At 56.1% G+C, this 16346-nt stretch overlaps 1 protein-coding gene across 3 annotated transcripts in view; it reads left to right on the forward strand.

The window, feature by feature from the left end:
* The first annotated feature begins 1099 nt into the window (after positions 1–1099).
* The window catches only part of HSPG2 (heparan sulfate proteoglycan 2), a 99120-nt gene continuing 83873 nt past the window's right edge, over positions 1100–16346 (forward strand). For all 3 annotated transcript variants that reach the window (XM_039218771.1, XM_039218773.1, XM_039218772.1), the window contains exon 1: positions 1100–1203. In XM_039218771.1, the coding sequence (XP_039074702.1) occupies positions 1141–1203 (63 nt within the window). In that variant the 5' untranslated portion in view covers positions 1100–1140. The remainder of the gene's footprint in view (positions 1204–16346) is intronic.

Raw genomic sequence — 16346 nt, forward strand, 5'->3', positions numbered from 1 at the left:
GCGTGCTGTCTGTGGGTCTGTGTCAGAGGCGGATCACCGGGCACTGGGACCTACCACCCAGGCATCTGTGACCCGGGCTTTCGCAGGGTCTGTGTCTGGGCCTGGGTGTGGGAGTCCAGCGTCTCTGGCACCGGGGCTGTGATTTATGTTGATCCAAGTTGGTCTGTGAGTGGTTTGTGGGGAAAACGGTGCGTGTGAGGGGCAATTCAGTTCCCTCTCTAGTGCCCACTGTAAAGCGCTGTGGTCAGTGTAGGAGAAAATGTGAAAAAGACAGGCCAACATGTGTGCCAGTAAATTAAGTCGGCCTGTGTGTCAACCGTGAGTGCCTGTGCGTAATTTGTGTATGAAAACATGCCCTTACACTTCGGGTCTGGGGATTCACACCTGTGGGTGTAAAATGTGTAGAGGAACCTGAGCGGCTGAGTGTGTGAAAGTCGTGTCCGCTGTGTCACCTGCAGGGATGACAGTTCTGAAAGAGACCGTGTGTGCATCTGAGCGCGTGAGGACAGTCGGTTGGGGGTCAGGGCGTGAACATGCGCGAGTGCGAAAGGTGGTGGGGAGTCCAGCTTGGCGTGTGGGCGAACGTGCCCAGGTGCGCGTGTGCAAGCGGCGTGTGTGAGAGCGCGCGGAGTTCTGGGCGCGCGAGGGAGGAGTCACAGCGCCAGGTGCGAAAGGGGCTGCGGAGTCCATGCCGGGGGCGCGTGCGCGAGGGGGGTCTGTAATGGGGTCGCGAGCGCGAGGAGCGGCTGCGGGTGTCTGCGCGCAGGGCCCCGGCCCCGTCCCATCCCGCACTCCAGGCCGGGTTTGGCGGGGAGCCGGGCTGGGCTGCGGCTCGCGCCAAGGGGGCTGGGGGCCCAGACAAAGGCCCAGTTGGCTGCGCCTTCGGCTCGGGCTCCGGCGAGCGGGGCCCGCGGTCCGGGGGCGGTCCGGGGGCGGGACCTGGCGCCGCGGGGCGGGGCGGCCCGGGGTGGGGCCTGGCGCCCGGGGGCGGGGCGGGCGGCCGCGGGGGCGGGGCGGGCGAGCGGCGGGAGGGGTGGGGGCGGCGGGAGCGGGCCGCGCAGTCCCGAGGACTCCGCAGGCTGGCGAGCGGGCGGCTTCGGGCGGCCGCCGAGCGAGAGAACGAGCGGAGCCGGCCGGGCCATGGGACAGCGGGCGGCGGGCGCGCTGCTGCTGGCGCTGCTGCTGCACGGGCGGCTGCTCGCGGTGAGTGTGCGGGGCGGGGGTCGCTCCGGGCCCCGCTCGCCGCCCTCGCCAACTTGGCTGGGACTCTGGTTTGGGATTGCGGCGCCCGCCAGGGACCCTGGGCAGTCACAGGCCGGCGCCACCCTCTGCGGTGGGGCTGTCCCGAGGGGCGCCCAGGGAACTCTGCGTGGGGCCGAGGGGCGGGGCGGCCCGCCGGAGAGCCCATGGGTCGCCCGGCCACGTTGCCGAGTCTCCCAGTCGCTCTAGGCATGGCCCGGCCTGCCATTCCTGGGGACCAGGCGGAGAAACTTCGAGCAGGGCGGGAACTTGGCGGGACAAGGGCACCCCTTTCTGTGCCAACCTGGAAAGGGGGCACTCACTGGTGATGGGGACCCTATCAATCCTCACTGGAACTTTACCAGGCCGTCCGGCCCATTGGGGAGTGTAACCAGGCAGGCACAAGTAAAGAACGACTCAGGACATAACTGAGGTTTATGTGGAACACCCACGGGCCCTGGAGTCCTAGGGCGCAGGACTTGAATCCGTCTCTGTTCTTTTCTGGAGCTGTGTGACCTCGGGCAAGCTAGCTAACCTCTCTGAGACCAGCCCACAAGCCCGAAAGGAACTCAAAATGCGTGGCCTCCAAGTATGTATAGCCGCAAGGTGGTTGACAGCACTGGATGGAGGGCGCATGAAAGTGCCTGGTGCTGGGCCTGTTAAGTGGCAGATACTCTGTGGGTCTCTTTCCCACTGTCCTCTTCTGGGACCCTCAGGTGCAGGGGAGGCCGGCCACTACAGCCCACTTCCCGGCTCTAAACTTGGATGGATCCTTGCAGAGGAAAAGAATGCTTGGCCAGGAGAGGCTGAGGACCTGGGTGAACTCGAGAAGGGCGGGGCAGGGTCAGCGGCCGGCTGCTGGTGGCAGATGTGGGTGGGGCACTTCTGGGGAGCTGAGCCTGCCCCAGTGAACCACAGAGCCACCCCCACCTTCTTCGAGGTGGTTCTAGGTGGTCCCCATCCCTGCCCTCTCTCCTTCTCCTTCTCGGAGCCAAGACGGGGACTTTTCTAAGCCAGTGTTTACCCAGTGACCGAGTCCGGGTTCTGGCCACCTCTGCCTCACCTCTGCCCTCCTGAGTCACTCCTTAGCCCCCACCCCAGACCTGACCCCTCAGCTCTCTTGCCCCGCCCACCTAGCAACTCTCCTCCCCCACTCCCCATCTGCAGGGCGTCCTTAATCCCTTCTCTCAGCCTCTCACCCCTGCACATCCAGCAGGGCCCAAACCAATTGGTTCTCAGTCCTGATCTGAACTTGATCTTTACTTTTCGAAAAAGTAGGCACCAACCTAGCACATGGGACGTCTTCCTCTTCTGAACCTCCCCCAGCTCTGCCTCTGCCGAGGGGCTCCCGAACACTGGGTTCTACAGTGGCCTCTACAGTGGCCGAGTGAGGAGGAGGGTGGAGCTATTTGCTGTGTGCGGGAAGAATTTCAACAGAAATTCCAGATTGCAGCCAATCCTCTCATTCACTTGTTCATTCAACATATCTTCATTGAGCACCATTCCATGACAGTCATGGAGGCCAGGGGTTCATTTCATTGGGCAGCTGTTGCTAAGCGCCTACTGTGTACCCATGCGTCTGGCTGGGGTTTACGGGTGGGCAAGAACGGGCCCTGTCTTTGCTCTCCCAGAACTGAGATGGGTAAATAGGCAGTTCCAATCCTGTGGGATTATGGTCTCAGCAACCACACTGAGGTCTTCACGTCCCACCCCTGGCTGATGGTGGAGAGCTGGAAAGATCTTGGCCTCTGGAGTCTCCTGGACCCACAAAGTCTGAATCCCAGCTCTGTCATTTTCTAGCCTGTGACCTGAGGCAATTTCTTCTTCCTGAGCACTCAGTTTCCACATCTGTAAAATGGGGTAAGAAGTTTATGGTACATTTTTTAAATGACATCAGGCTCCTAGCCCAGTGCCCCAGCAAGCCTTGGGCCCCTCCTCGCCCACTGCCCTTTATCTTTTCTGCCCTTTGGTTCACATCCACAAGCCGGTAGTGCATGGGTGAGGACAGGACACAAGAGGAAGGTAAGGTGGTCCTTAGGGAGCGCACCCTGGGGGGCAGGAGACAGGAAAAAGTGGTCTGTGGTTAAGTGTGGGAGTAATTTCAGTTCAGAGGAGGTGGGGAGGCTTGCTGGGGGTAGGGGCCAGGCCTGGATGACTCAGCGCCTGCCTTGGCCTGCTGACCCCTTTTCTTCCTCCTGGGACCTTAGCCCTTCCTTTCTTGGGGCCAGCCCTGCCAGGAGACTGGAATCTTGAGGGGGTTGCTGTGATTACAGTGTTTTCCAGGGCTGAGGGGGGGGAAGTCACTAAGATACCTGTTTCCTGCCTCGGCTGGCTTTCCTCACTAGGGAGACTTGTGGGCGGGCAGGAAACAGGAGCCTCCCCTTCCCTCAGGGGGTAGCACTACCTCAGCCTCCCCTGGACATAACTGGTTGCTCTGCACCCCCTCCCCTCCCTTGCTCCAGACCTGCGGGTCAGAAAGGAAGGGGTCGTGAGGAAGGGAAGGGGTTGTGAGTGTGCCTTGGGGATTTCCAGAGGCAGGGCTGTGGGCCATAGAGGAAGGTGGAGGCTGGAAGAGACAGAGATGGACCCCCCGTCCTGTGCCAAGTGCACTAGGCCCAGCTCCCTGTGTGTGGGGAGTAGTGGCCCCTGCCTGGCTTGGCCCAGGCCTGTTCTCAGGCTGAGCACAGGCAAGTTGGGATCTGTGGGTCTGAGGCGCAGCCTGGAAGACGAGTGGAAGAAAGGTGGCAGAAGGTGAATGGATTGAAGGCTTGGGGTGGGCGGGAGGGAGGGAGGTGCTGGGGTGCCAGGTCAGATGATAACAGAATCGTATGGATTCTGGATATGATAGGTAACACTTATTGAGTGTCTACTGTTTGCCAGGCATGAAGTTTCTCAACACAGTCTCACGTCATTCCCCTGCTCAGAATCTCCCTGCATTCACCGTGTTGCTCACCATCAGACCCAAGCCCCTGACCTAATATAGTCCACAAGGCCCTTTGGGATCTGGCCTCCCCCACTCCCTCTCAAATCTCTCCTCTTGCCAGCTTTCCCCTTGCTTACTCACTCTAGCTACACTCGTCTTTGTTTCTCAAATATGCCGGACGCACTCCCGCCTCAGGGCCTTTGCATCTGCTGTTCCTTCTACCTAGAACATTCGTCCCTCAAATATTTACATGACCCTTCACCTCTCTTCCTTCAAGTCCCTGACTACTCTGCCCAACATTCTCTGTCCCCTAACACTGCTTTTTCTTTCTTGTCACTATCTGATATGTATTCGTCTACTTATTTACCTCTCTCCTCCCCACCCCCCATCACCAATCTAAGCTCCATGACAGCAGGGCCTTGTGCGTTTTTGTTCTGCTGCTCCGTCTCTAGCATCCGGTGGGTAGTACGTGCTCCATCAATATATCTGTTGAATGCATTAAACCATAACTAGTAGTGTGGTCCCCGTTCTCTAAGCAGAGGACCTCAAGGCACAGAGAGGTTACATAACTTGCCCGGTGGCTCATAGCACGCACATACTCAGTGGCACCACGAGCCAGGCTTTGAAGCCTGACAAAGCTCTCCTCGCCCCTCTCCTACTATCCCACCTGTTTGTAGCATGTTAATACAACTGTTGTCACTGCTGTTGATAAAAGAAAGAACTCGGGTGTGAGGAGGCGCAGAGGCTACCTCAGGCAGGGAGTGTTCGGGTCTGGCCGCGGCACAGAGGTACTCAGGAGGGGTATGCCTCAGTGTCCTCGGGCCTCCTGGGGGTGCCCGCCCCCCGCAGGAGCCTAGAGAGACTTAACTCCAGGGCGGTCGTTTGTGGGATTACCTGTTCATTTCTAGGTTTGTTAATTAATTGCCTCCTCCACTTTTCCCTGAGGTCCTATAGACTGTTGAATTATTCCAAAGTTTGAAGGCCCAAGTGGGCCAGGCCCTGCGCCCTACCCTGTGTGGGGGGGAGGGGGAAGAAAGGCTAGCTGCCGTGCGTGGAGCCTTGGCCAGGCTCCCCTGGTGGGCGGCCTGGAGACTCAAGGTTTAGGCTGAGGCTTCAAGGCTGCTCGGCCTTGGGGTGAGAATCTCAGGAGGGAGAGTCAGAGAGGCCGCCCGAGGATGCGGAGCCATGACTCAGAGGCTGCCTGGAAGCCAGGCACATAGATTCTGGACCCTCAGGCCACTTGGGAGATGCAGGAAGGGCTCTCAGCTCTGGCCTTTTGCCCCCCACCCCAGATGTGAGCAGTCAGGCTAGACAGAGGAAGAGTGGGTGAACTTGACCCCCTCCTCCAGCAGCTATCCAAGGATATGGTGAGCCCAGTGGCCCCTCCTCCCAGGGCCGACCCTGGCCTTGCACCCATCTCCCTCCTGCCAGGAAGAGGGGGGCTGGGCTGGGGACCCTGGCCTTAGCTGGAATGTTGCCCCAACCTGGGCCTTGACCCCTATGGCCCTGCTGCCCCCTCTGGCTCCCGGGGCCGGGCCGTGGCCTGCTGGCCGGCCCAGCGCCCAGAGCTGGCTGACTGAAACCTAGAAGAATGTGTGGAACTCGCTTTGCGGGGACACGCCAGCCTCACTGTTGGCGTTGGGTCCATGTCAATAGTGGCCTTGAGAGGGGGGTGGCTTGTGGCTGCTGGGGGTGGCTGGGCCGGGCCACCATCACGTAAGCCCTGGGAATAAGGCAGCTCTTTGAGGCCCGGGAATGTGGGGCCTTCAAGTGTCGGCGGCCCCCAGGGCTCCCCCTCCCAATTTTTCCCATGCCCCCCTGTGCCAGAGTTGCAGGGACCTGGGAACATACCTGTGGCATCCCTGATGTGTCCTTAGGACCCGTTCCTGGCTACCTACTGGAGCCCTTTCCCTGAGGCATGGAGGAGGGCTCTCCGATTCTTTGTTCCCTGGATTTTAGGGGGGCATCTGGTGCACAGAGGCTTGCAGTGTGTGTTGAATGAATGAACGGACCGCTGATGGATGCAATTATATAGTCCATAAACTAAAGTCCCCTACAGGTGTGTGGTAGATGTAAAAGTTTTTCAACAAGGATTATCAAGTATCTTCTAAGTGCCTGACGGCGTTTTAGGTGAGGAGGTTACAGCAGAGAACAAAAAGTCAAATTCCCGCCTCTCGCGTTACTTGCATTACAGCTCGTGTGGCAGGACAGATGATAAATATAGTATGTCAGAGGGCAGTAAGTGCTCAGATGAAAAAATAAAGCAGGGAAGAGAGTAGAAAGTGATGAGGGATCAGGAAAAGCCTCTGATAAGATGATGCTTCAACAGAAGCACCCGAAGGAAGTAAGGGCGCAAGCCCTGCAGGTACCTAGAGAAAGGGCAGAGGGAATAGCTAATGGAAAGGCCTGGACGTGTCCAGCATACCTGTGGGGAAACAAGGAGGCCGCTGTGTTTGGAGCGGCATGAGCGGGGGAGGGAGCATGGCTGATGTGCCGAGCCTTGGCCACGAGAAGGCCTTTGCTTCTGAGTGAGACGAGGGGTCACTCTAGTTGCTGTGCGGAGAAGAGAGTGTGGAGGGTCAAGAGCAAAAGCAGGCAAGCTGAGATCGAGGCCAGAGACAATGGCAACTGCTACTGGAGTGATGGAGTTGGACAGAGGTAGCTGGACCCTGAATATATTTTGGAGTAGGGCTGACAGGAAATTGCTGATGGATTGAGGAGTGGGGGGGACAGAAAGAGAGGAGTCAGGGGAGTCCCCAGGGTCTTTGGCGTGAGCGTAACCAAAGGATAGAGCAGCCGCTAACTGAGATGGACAAACTCCAGGACACGTTGGGGGGAGGCAGGCATTGGGATGGGGGCAGCAGTGGACGGACGCAGAGTTAGGGCAGTCAGCAGCACCCCACTCCCCCCCAGCCCACACTGGGGCCTCCGCACTGGCCTGTGGAGCGGGGGGGGGGGGCGGGTAGGGTCTTGCTGAGGATGCATCTAAGGAGCTGTAGGCACTGGTCCCTCGGAACCCCACAGCCTGAGCTCATACTTAGGTATTTGTGTGTTTATTTAGAATTTACTGTCTTCCCCTCAGTCTAGCATGGACGTTCCATTAGGACATGGACTCAGATTTTATTCGGTGCATTTTTGCCCGGTGCTCAGCAACATTAGGTGAACATTTATCCAGTGAATAAATTAATGGCTTGGGAGAAGCCGGCCAGCCAATAAGGCCCCGGCTCCTTGCAGAGGATTGAGAAGGGGCTGCTTTGCCCATCCACGCAGGACAGTTGTCCTTCCCAGCCGCTGCTCTATGCTAAGTCCTGGAGCATGTGGGACAAGCTGGGATGCCCACACTGCCGTCTTCCGCCTGTCTGCATCCTCGCTGCATTGGAGCCCCTGTCTCTGGGCCCTGTGATCAAGGGAAAGTGTGGGCTCAAAGGGCCCTGCCTTCAAGTCTTAGTTCGGCCCAGCTAGGCTGTGTGACCTTGGGCAAGTTGCTTCATCTCTCTGAGCCTCAGGTTGGAAATAGGGATCCTGATGCTTGTTTCCCAGGCGACGTGAGACCCTGCAGATGCACCTGGCTCCAGGCGCGCAGGGTAATCGGCATTTGACCCACGGAGCTGTTGTGTTAGCATTGTTCCTGCTGAGAGCTGAGCCAGAGTGATATTTGACTACAGGTTCTCAGCGCCTAAGCCACACTTTTCCTGGTTAGAAATGCTGCCTGCTGTGGACCCAGACCCAGCACTGACCGAGCAGATGGAAGCTGTTGCTTCTCTCCTCTTTCTCAGCCCAGGAGCCCTGGATGTAGCTGCATCTGATCTGTCACTGCTCCCCTTCCCCCACTGAGGCTGCAGCTGCAGGACAGAGTCCACCCTTCCACCCTGATTGCTCCTTCCTGGTGGGGGAACAGGGGGGGCACACCCCAGGGTGTGGCCTGGGAAAGGCTGGGGCCTGTGGACACACTGTCCCCTTCCCAGATGCATGCAGTTGGTGGGCTCTGAGCAACAAGAGGTGTGGCCGAGTGGCTCCCATGGGTGCAAGAAGGATGTTCCTGCATCTTAAAGGGAGTGGCCAGGGGGCTTCCTGGGACCCTGTCCCATCCCTATCCCCTTCGGGCCCACACTGGAGGAGATAAGACCTCGCCTGGGGAGCCCCATGGAAGCCTCCAGCAGGTCACTTGCCAGGGTTGTGGGGCTGCACAGCCCTAATTCTGACCCCCTGGGCTCTCAGAGAAACAGCTGGGCTAAGGGAAAGAGACTCACAAGTGCATGGTGACCTCGGCCTCCACCCTGTGGCTTGGGCTGCTGCGGAGGGGACCCCCTGCCTTCCCCACTAGAGCGTGTCATGTCCAGGTGTTTCATTTTTTCACATCTGGCGTCTTCCCCCATCTTTTCCCCAGTCCCAGTCTGTGGGGAGGGGGAGGTAGCCTGGGGCTGGGCAGGGGGGAGGACTTTAGAGGTGGCCTTGGGTGACCCCACAGATGGTCTCCTGGCACGGGGCTGGGAATTCCCAGCTGCCTCTGGCCCCTTCCCAGCCCACCTCTGGGTCTCTGCCCCCGCCTCTCCCTTCCCTGCCTTTCCCGCGCTCACCCCCAAGGAGCCAGCCCTGGCCCCCACCTCCTGCTGCCGCTGGCTTCCCCTCCTCACCCCAGCTGACTCATCCCCTCTCCTTGTTTGGCGGTTCCAGTTTTCAAATAGTTGGGAACTGGGATCATGCCTCTTCTTGGATGCCTCGCTGGGCTGGATGGATTGAAATTCTGGCCTCATAAATCCTAGCCCCAGTGGCCTCTGTCACTTAACAGGCTTCTCTCCCTCTCCTGCTGTTTGCCTTCCTGTGACCCTTGGGCCAGAAGAAGAGACCTAGGAGTTTCCTGAGGATGGGCCAGTGTCTTCTCTGCCCTAGATCCTCCAAGGTCTCCTCCCCAGTGAGCTCAGGCACCTAGATTGTCAGCCAGTGCTCAGTGAGCACACATATCTTCTCTTGATTAAAAACCGCCACCCTCTCTGGGCACCTGGGTGGCTCAGTCAGTTGTGCTTGACTTCAGCTCAAGTCATTATCTCGTGGCTTGTGAGTTCAAGCCCCGCATCAGGCTCTGTGCTGACAGCTTGGAGCCTGGAGCCTGCTTCGAGTTCTGTGTGTGTCTCTCCCCACTTGCACTCTGCGTGTGTGTGTGTGTGTGTGTGTGTGTGTGTGTGTATGTGTGTGTGTGTGTGTAGTGTGTGTTGTCTTTCTCTCAAAAATAAATAAACATTAAAAAAAAGCCATCCTCTCTTGAAACAAGCCCCACAGTTAGCTCTCTCCCTCCAGGCATTATTGCATCTAATCCTCACAGCAATCTTGAGGTTGGCATTCTTATCTCCATTTTGCAGAGGGAGAAACTGAGGCACAGCAGGGGTATGGCTAGGTCAACTCGTCCATCTAGTCTGTGTCACAGGTGGGAGGGGGGCCCAGGTTGTCTGCCTCCAAAGTTGTCACCCTCACCCAGTGGATCCAGCCTGTTGGGTGTAGAGAACAGGCAGTCTGGGAGGGCTAATGTAGTCACGGCAGGCTACATGGAGGAAGTGGACCGGGCTGGCCTTGGCGGAGGGTACAGAAAACCACATGTCTGCCATGTGGGCTTATCCAGATCCTACTTCACAGATTTAGGTGCCTTTTGCCCCTTGGCCTCCATCCCAGCTTGGTGGTAACGTTCCCTCAGGAAGTGGATTTGGCTTTCCCTGGGATGGAGACCCTTGGGAACCTGGATCCTTCTCAGTCACGTCCCAAGCTCCTTATGGGACTTGCAGGTTTTGCCATTTGGAGTTCAGTGAATTTTTGCCAAGTGGGGCCTGCTCTGAGCCAGCCGTGTGCCCACCTCGATCCTGGTGAAACACGAGGCACAGAACCTCATGGCCCAGCTGCGAAGCGTAATCTACTTGAGAGTCCCATACTGCATCATTTGAGTATCCTTGTGCAGTGGAAGACTCAGGGATTTATCCATCCGTCCATCCATCCATCCATCCATTCATTGCCTGAGGACCTACTGTGTGCTAGACATCGTGGTAGGTGTTTTATCAGCGTTGTCAACTCTCCCAAGTAGTTGGGATTATACCTCCATTTCTCATGGGAAGCAGCTCAGTGGAGAGCCGTGACTTGCCCGAGATCACACAGCCAGGTGCAGAGGAAGGACGGAGCTGAATTCACCTCCGTCAGTCCTCCTGGGAAAAATTAGAGGCAGGGTCCCTTCCCTCCAGAATCTCTAGGCCTTGGGGAGCAGGACCCATGAACCGTAAGCTCCCAGTGCAACTCCAAGTGCAGACACAAGCAGATTGTCAGGGGAGGAGAAGATCAATTTGGCATGAAGTATCTGGAAGATTTCCTGGAGGAAGCGGGGCTTGTAGAGCAAGCAGAGGATTTGGCTGGTGGAGCAAGAAGATATCAGGGACAGAGGTCTAGAAGTCGTGCGTCCCCATTGTCCCTAGATTCACATTGTCAAGTGTGTGGGCAGGAAGGCCCTGGCCTGCTGCTGCAGTCATTCACATGGATGAAAATAATGAAAAGAAGCCACCAAGATAGCTGAGGTGACACCCATCCCAGTCGCCCACCCTTTACCTGGCCAGACCAGGAGGCAGCAGGTCAAGGCCTGGCTTCCACTTAGCTGCCAGCCAACTACTGACCCTCTTTCCTGGGCCTTGATTTTTCTACCCACAAAATGGACTCCATTCTTTCTCTTTGGCCACCTGCCAACTTAGAGGAACAGAACATTGAGTTCTTGGAGAAAACTGCTGGCTTCTCCTCAAGCGATGGTGGTACTCCATTCTTCAGAGCCTGGGGAGGCCGCCACCTTGCGGAGCCTACCGCCTTACCAGTCCCATTCATCGGTGCCACCGGCCCGCAGGGGCCAGGCCCTGAAGGGGGGGAGCTGGATGGAGGGATGGCTGCCTGCGCCCTTAGACGTCCTAAGCTGTCATCTCCTGTGGACCTGAGGTCACTGCTGCAGTGCTGTCTGCCCACTTCGGTCCATCTCTGTGCCCCTTGGGTACCTGCTGCTGAGCTAACATCTGGGGCACTGTCGATGTTAGTGAATGAGCATTAGATTAAGGGCCACAAGATTCCTGTACCCTTTCTGGCCCTGCCTGTGTGATCCGGGGCAAGTCCTTTAACTTCCCTGAGCTTAATTTTCCCCGGATGCAAAAGGGCACCGTTCACTGATTCATTCATTCAGCAAACATTTATGGAGTGTCAGCTCTGTGCCAGGCCCTATGTTAGTTATAAGCCAGCCATGGGTTCGTGGAGCTTCTAGTCTGACAGGGAGACCAGCTGGGTAGTGGACTAGTCAATAAAAGGCGTGGGTCGCAGGGGAGGAGGCTGCAAGAGCCGGTTTTGGGGGCCAAAGAGCAGGTTTTCGGGGCCACTCGACCTCTCGGAGATAGTTGGACTCTTTGTGACTTTGTCTTAGCCCCCATTTGTTATTCTAGTTGCTTCATAGTCTGTTCCCTTTGAAACTAGCTTGTAGGAAGAGGGGACCTGGGGACCCAGCTCCCACTGGGCTGGTGCAGAAGAGAAGACCCACAGGGCAGGAGGGGAGAGCAGGCCGGTTTTGTTGTGAGTCTCAGATGAGCTCACAGACAGTGGAAAAGCACAGGGGCTGTTTATGCTGAGTCTGGTTATTTTAATTTAGGAGAAATGGAAGCTGTGCACAGAGTTCAGGTTTGGGGCCCTGTGACTTTGAACGAGGAGGGGCATGGGCCCAAAGCTCCTGCTCTTCTCCTTGGTCCTCTTTTCTCTTTCCGGCGAGAGAGGGAGGCCAAGACCAACTCTGGTCTGGATTTGGTTTCAGGAAGTGCGATGAAAGGGTTAAGTCAGCCTGGTTTTCCACCTCCTGGATGGGGGGAAGGGGAGAGAAGGGAAGGGGTGGCTGGGGCAGGAATGTGTGATAAGATCAAAGCTCTCAGCCTGCCTGGGCCTCACCTTGGTTTCACCTGAGCAACTGAAGGGAATTCTCTAAACAGAGGAGGATGGAGAACTCCTGGGGGAGGGGATTTCAGGTCCCACCCCTCCCCCTTCACTGCTCAGAGAGCCTCCCCCCTCCACGCCATCCAGCTCGCATCTTCCAGAAGGCTCAGCTCTTGCCCTGGAAGGTGCTGGAAGCCCCAGGGGCCATCTTTACTTGGTACATCCATTGAGGGGGGCACCTTCCCTACCACCCCACCCCTACAGCTCTCTCACCCTTGGGGTTTCTGGCCAGGACCCAGGAAACTCTTCAGTGGCCACCCTCGCATTCTGCTCCATTTAACTCTGCAGGTTGTACTTTGGGATGGTGTCATGGGCAGGAGGCATAGCCGTGAGTCCTGTCCCAGTTCCATCCCTTACTGCTCTGTGATGCTGGGCTGGTGGCTTAACCTCTCTGAGCCTCATCTGTGCTGGGAATGGCAATGCCATCTTCTGCAGGGTTTTGGTGAAGATTAGAGATCATATAACTCTCCTGCAGCCAGAAGATACAGTTGACAAATAACAGGAACCATTAGTTTGTGATTTTCTTTAAGCCCCCCCCCCCGCCCCCGCTTGCAGATTGCCTCTGCTCCTTGGTCCTAGGTAAACCTGGAGGCTCCATTTTGTTCTGCCCCCACCCTTTAGGAAGCCAAGCCCCAGGGTCCATCCTTCTGTCTAACACTCTTCACTCAGGGGTCTTCATAGCGTTGGGAGGGGAGGAGGGCAGGACAGACTGTGAGGGAAGAGGGGGCTTGGGCTTCTGTAAGTGTGCCCATGGCACTGGCCGGGCCACCTGTCCTAGTGATACCAGGCTTAGCTTTCCTAAGCCAGGTGGTCTAAGCCACCCCCTCCAGTACCAGGGGCCTCAGCACCCAAGCCACCACCTGGACTCCTGCCTCATCTCTCTGCCTGGGCTCTGCCACGGTTAATGATTATTCTGGGCAGCCGGGGACAGGGAGGCCCGCCCTTGCAGCTCGTTAACCACTGGTTGCACCCAAGGTATGTCAGCAAGCGGCTTGGGTGTTCCCTGCTTTAATGCGGTAGCACAGCTCCGAGGCACATGGCGGCACATAGCGGGGTGGGTGGGGAGCAGCGGGCAGGGTTGACAGTCAAGCCTGTAGCCCTAGGGCCCTGGGGACAGACATGGGCCCCATAGGATCGGAGTAAAATGTGAGCTAGGCATAACAGGGCCCTGTGGTTTGGAGCAGACCCTACAATAATGTACCAGGTGAGCAAGCCCCTCTGCCACATAAGAACCCCCATGCGCCTCCTATCCCAGGCTCAGACCCTGCAGGGGAGTCCCAGCTAGAAGGTAGTATGATGGTTGGGGCTCTGGGGCAGCCGGGCTTGGCTTTTCACCCCAACTCTGGCACTTTCAGGCTGTGCGACCCTGGGCAAGTCACCTCACCTCTCTGAGCACCCATTTTCTCATCTGAAACAAGAGAACACCAATCCCAACTTTGCAGGTGGCAGCAGGCCAAGGTGTGAAAAGTATGTAGCTTATAATTAATACCCGGGGAATGGAAGAAAGGATTACCATTATGGTTTTTACTGTTAGGAGAAAGTGAAAGGTGAATCCCAGTCTTTGGCAAAACCAGGGCAGCAGTGGCCTGTGGATTTTGGGCCCATGACTGGGGGAGGTGAGAGGAGGCGGGGCAAGGAGAGATCCCTGGAACTGTTTGAAGACGACTTACAGGAGGGCTGGATGCGTGGAGAGGACAGGGAGGGCTTTGGCAAGCTCTCTGGGTCTACCCCAGGTCCCCTCAGGCTCCCCGAGGGGCTGGGTCCTGAGGTTGGTGCAGACTAAGTGGGAGAGGAGGGAGAATTGTTTATTTTGATAACATTAGGACATATTCCCGGCTGGCAGCTGCTATTTTGAGAGCCCCGGAGAGCAGGGGCTATGGTTAAATTAGGTAATGTTGCTCCAGAAGGAATGTGTGAAGCAACGAGGCTGAGGGTGCAGCGAAATGACAGTGGATTCACTCCATATAAAATTAACTGCAACTTGGAGAGGAGCAGCTCGGGCCACTTTATAAGGCGATGGAGGGGGAGGAACTGCCTCCTGGGGCGTGAAAGTGATGGCCCGGGGCCTCTTTGGGGGGAGCCTGGACCCCTGCCTGGAGGCCTGGCTGGCCTAGCAGGGGCTGGCGATGAGGCTGAGGGGCAGGGCTGCTGTGTCCTCAGCTCTGTGCCTCTGGCCGCTGCTCGCGGGTGGGGCCCGGATGGCGTGATGCCTGGGAAAGATGGATCCCTGGACTTGACTTCTGCCTCTTTCTTGCCTCGTGAGGCAAGTCACTCAGCCTCAATGACCTCAGCGTTATCAGTGGTAAAATAACGGTTCCAAAACCCCTAGAGATGTTTCTTAAGGATTAAATCTCTAGAAGAAAAAGCAGAGCTAACTTTTATTATAACCTATGCAAGGTGCTGTTCCAACTCAACGAACGGGGCACGCTCTTTGGGCCTCGCCCAAACCTACTAAGTTCGAGTGTGTGTGCAAACAAGATCGCCAAGAGATCCTTGTGCTTTACACACATGGGCTCACCTGATCTTGAAAAGCACCCCTGCGACGTGAGAATTACCGTCATTTGACAGTTGTGACAGTTGAGGCACGGGGAGCTAGCAAGCAGAGAAACTCCTTCCGTGTTCATTCTCTTCCCAAACTCTGCCCCTTCTTCCCCTCTTTTGGGCTGGGCTGGGGCCGGGGAGAGGAATGTCAAAGCCCCTGGCAGGACTGGAGAAAGTCAAGAGTGTTCTCTGCCTTTGAGACTTAATCATACTCTCTTATCTCCATTCACCCATGGGATCAGCACAGCTAGACAGAGGTCACTCCAAAGTCATTACACACTTCCCATCCTTGGACAAAGATAGGGGCAGGAAAGGGGTTCTCTACTGATGTGCTCTGATAGTAGAGACCGTGGCCACTGCCCGACAGGTCAGGGGGTCAGAGCAGGGCTTTAGTTAGGGTCACCCTCCCCATTATTGGTACATTTGAGACTGAGTTCATCTAGCAGCAAATATTTAGAGGAACACTATGTGCCCAGCTCTCTCTCTCTCTCAAAATAAATAAACATTAAAAAATTTTTTTAATTTTTTTTAATTTTTTTTATTTCTAGGAGAGAGAGAGAGAGAGACAGCGTGAGCAGGGGAGGGTCAGAGAGAGAGGGAGATACAGACTCTGAAATAGGCTCCAGGCTCTGAGCTGGCAGTCAGCACAGAGCCCGACGTGGGGCTTGAACCCACGAACCGCGAGATCATGACCTAAGCGAAAGTCGGACGCTTAACCGACTAAGCCACCCAGGCGCCCCTAAAATTTTTTTTTGAAAAAGAAATGAAAATGTTACTGCCATTTATTTAGCACATACCGTGTGCCACACACTTGCATCATCTCTTTTATCTAGTAAATTCCACTGCCTGTTTCTTCCTCTTCTATAGAACAGAGATAGTAATCATAATACCTATCTCATGGGGTTGTTACGAAGATGGTATTTGTCCAGCGCCTGGCGCATAGTGTTTGTTCAATAAATATAAGAAGTTCAAATAATCTTCCGACGAAACAAGTACTATCCCTGCCTTCCATTTTACAGATGTGAAAATCGAGGGAAAGGGATTCACGTATTGGGATCACAGGAGATGAGGGCAGAGGCGTAAGAAACTGAGTCCCCAAACTTCTAAGCCACTATTATAATTCAGTATACTTTAGTAAATATTTGTTTAATATCCACTAGCCGTTGCTCAGCATTGGGACGTTATCTAAAGGTTAAAATATATGTAAGGTGGGAAAACTCATGCTGGTTTTTGTCCCAAAGGAGCTTTGGTTCAAGCGGGAGAATAGAGACATTTACTCTCTTGGCTATAATTAAGACCCAATCTCTAGTCCTCTATGAAGTAGAAATTAAGGCCTTTGAATGTGGGAGCAGAAAGATGTCTTTGCGGGGTTCCTGGAAGACTTCAAAGAGAAGGGAGTAATTAAGCCTGGCCTTGAAGGATGGATGTGTACATTAGATTGGGAGGCATAGGAACAGTATCCTAGGAGGAGGGAACAGCATTATGAAGGCCTAGAGACAGGAAATGTGCCCCGGGTGAGGGTGGCGTTCAGGAGCCTGGGGCAGCTGGGGTCTGCAGTGACAAGGCCAGGGAGGCCAAGCCCAGCCTTGCTGTCACTGAAGGTTCCCAGTCTTCTCGAAGACTGGCTCCTCCACTGGCTGGTATTATTCCGTCATTGTTT

Source organism: Hyaena hyaena, unplaced genomic scaffold, assembly GCF_003009895.1.
Source record: "Hyaena hyaena isolate Hyena2069 unplaced genomic scaffold, ASM300989v1 scaffold_780, whole genome shotgun sequence".
In the NCBI taxonomy this organism is placed as follows: domain Eukaryota; kingdom Metazoa; phylum Chordata; class Mammalia; order Carnivora; family Hyaenidae; genus Hyaena; species Hyaena hyaena.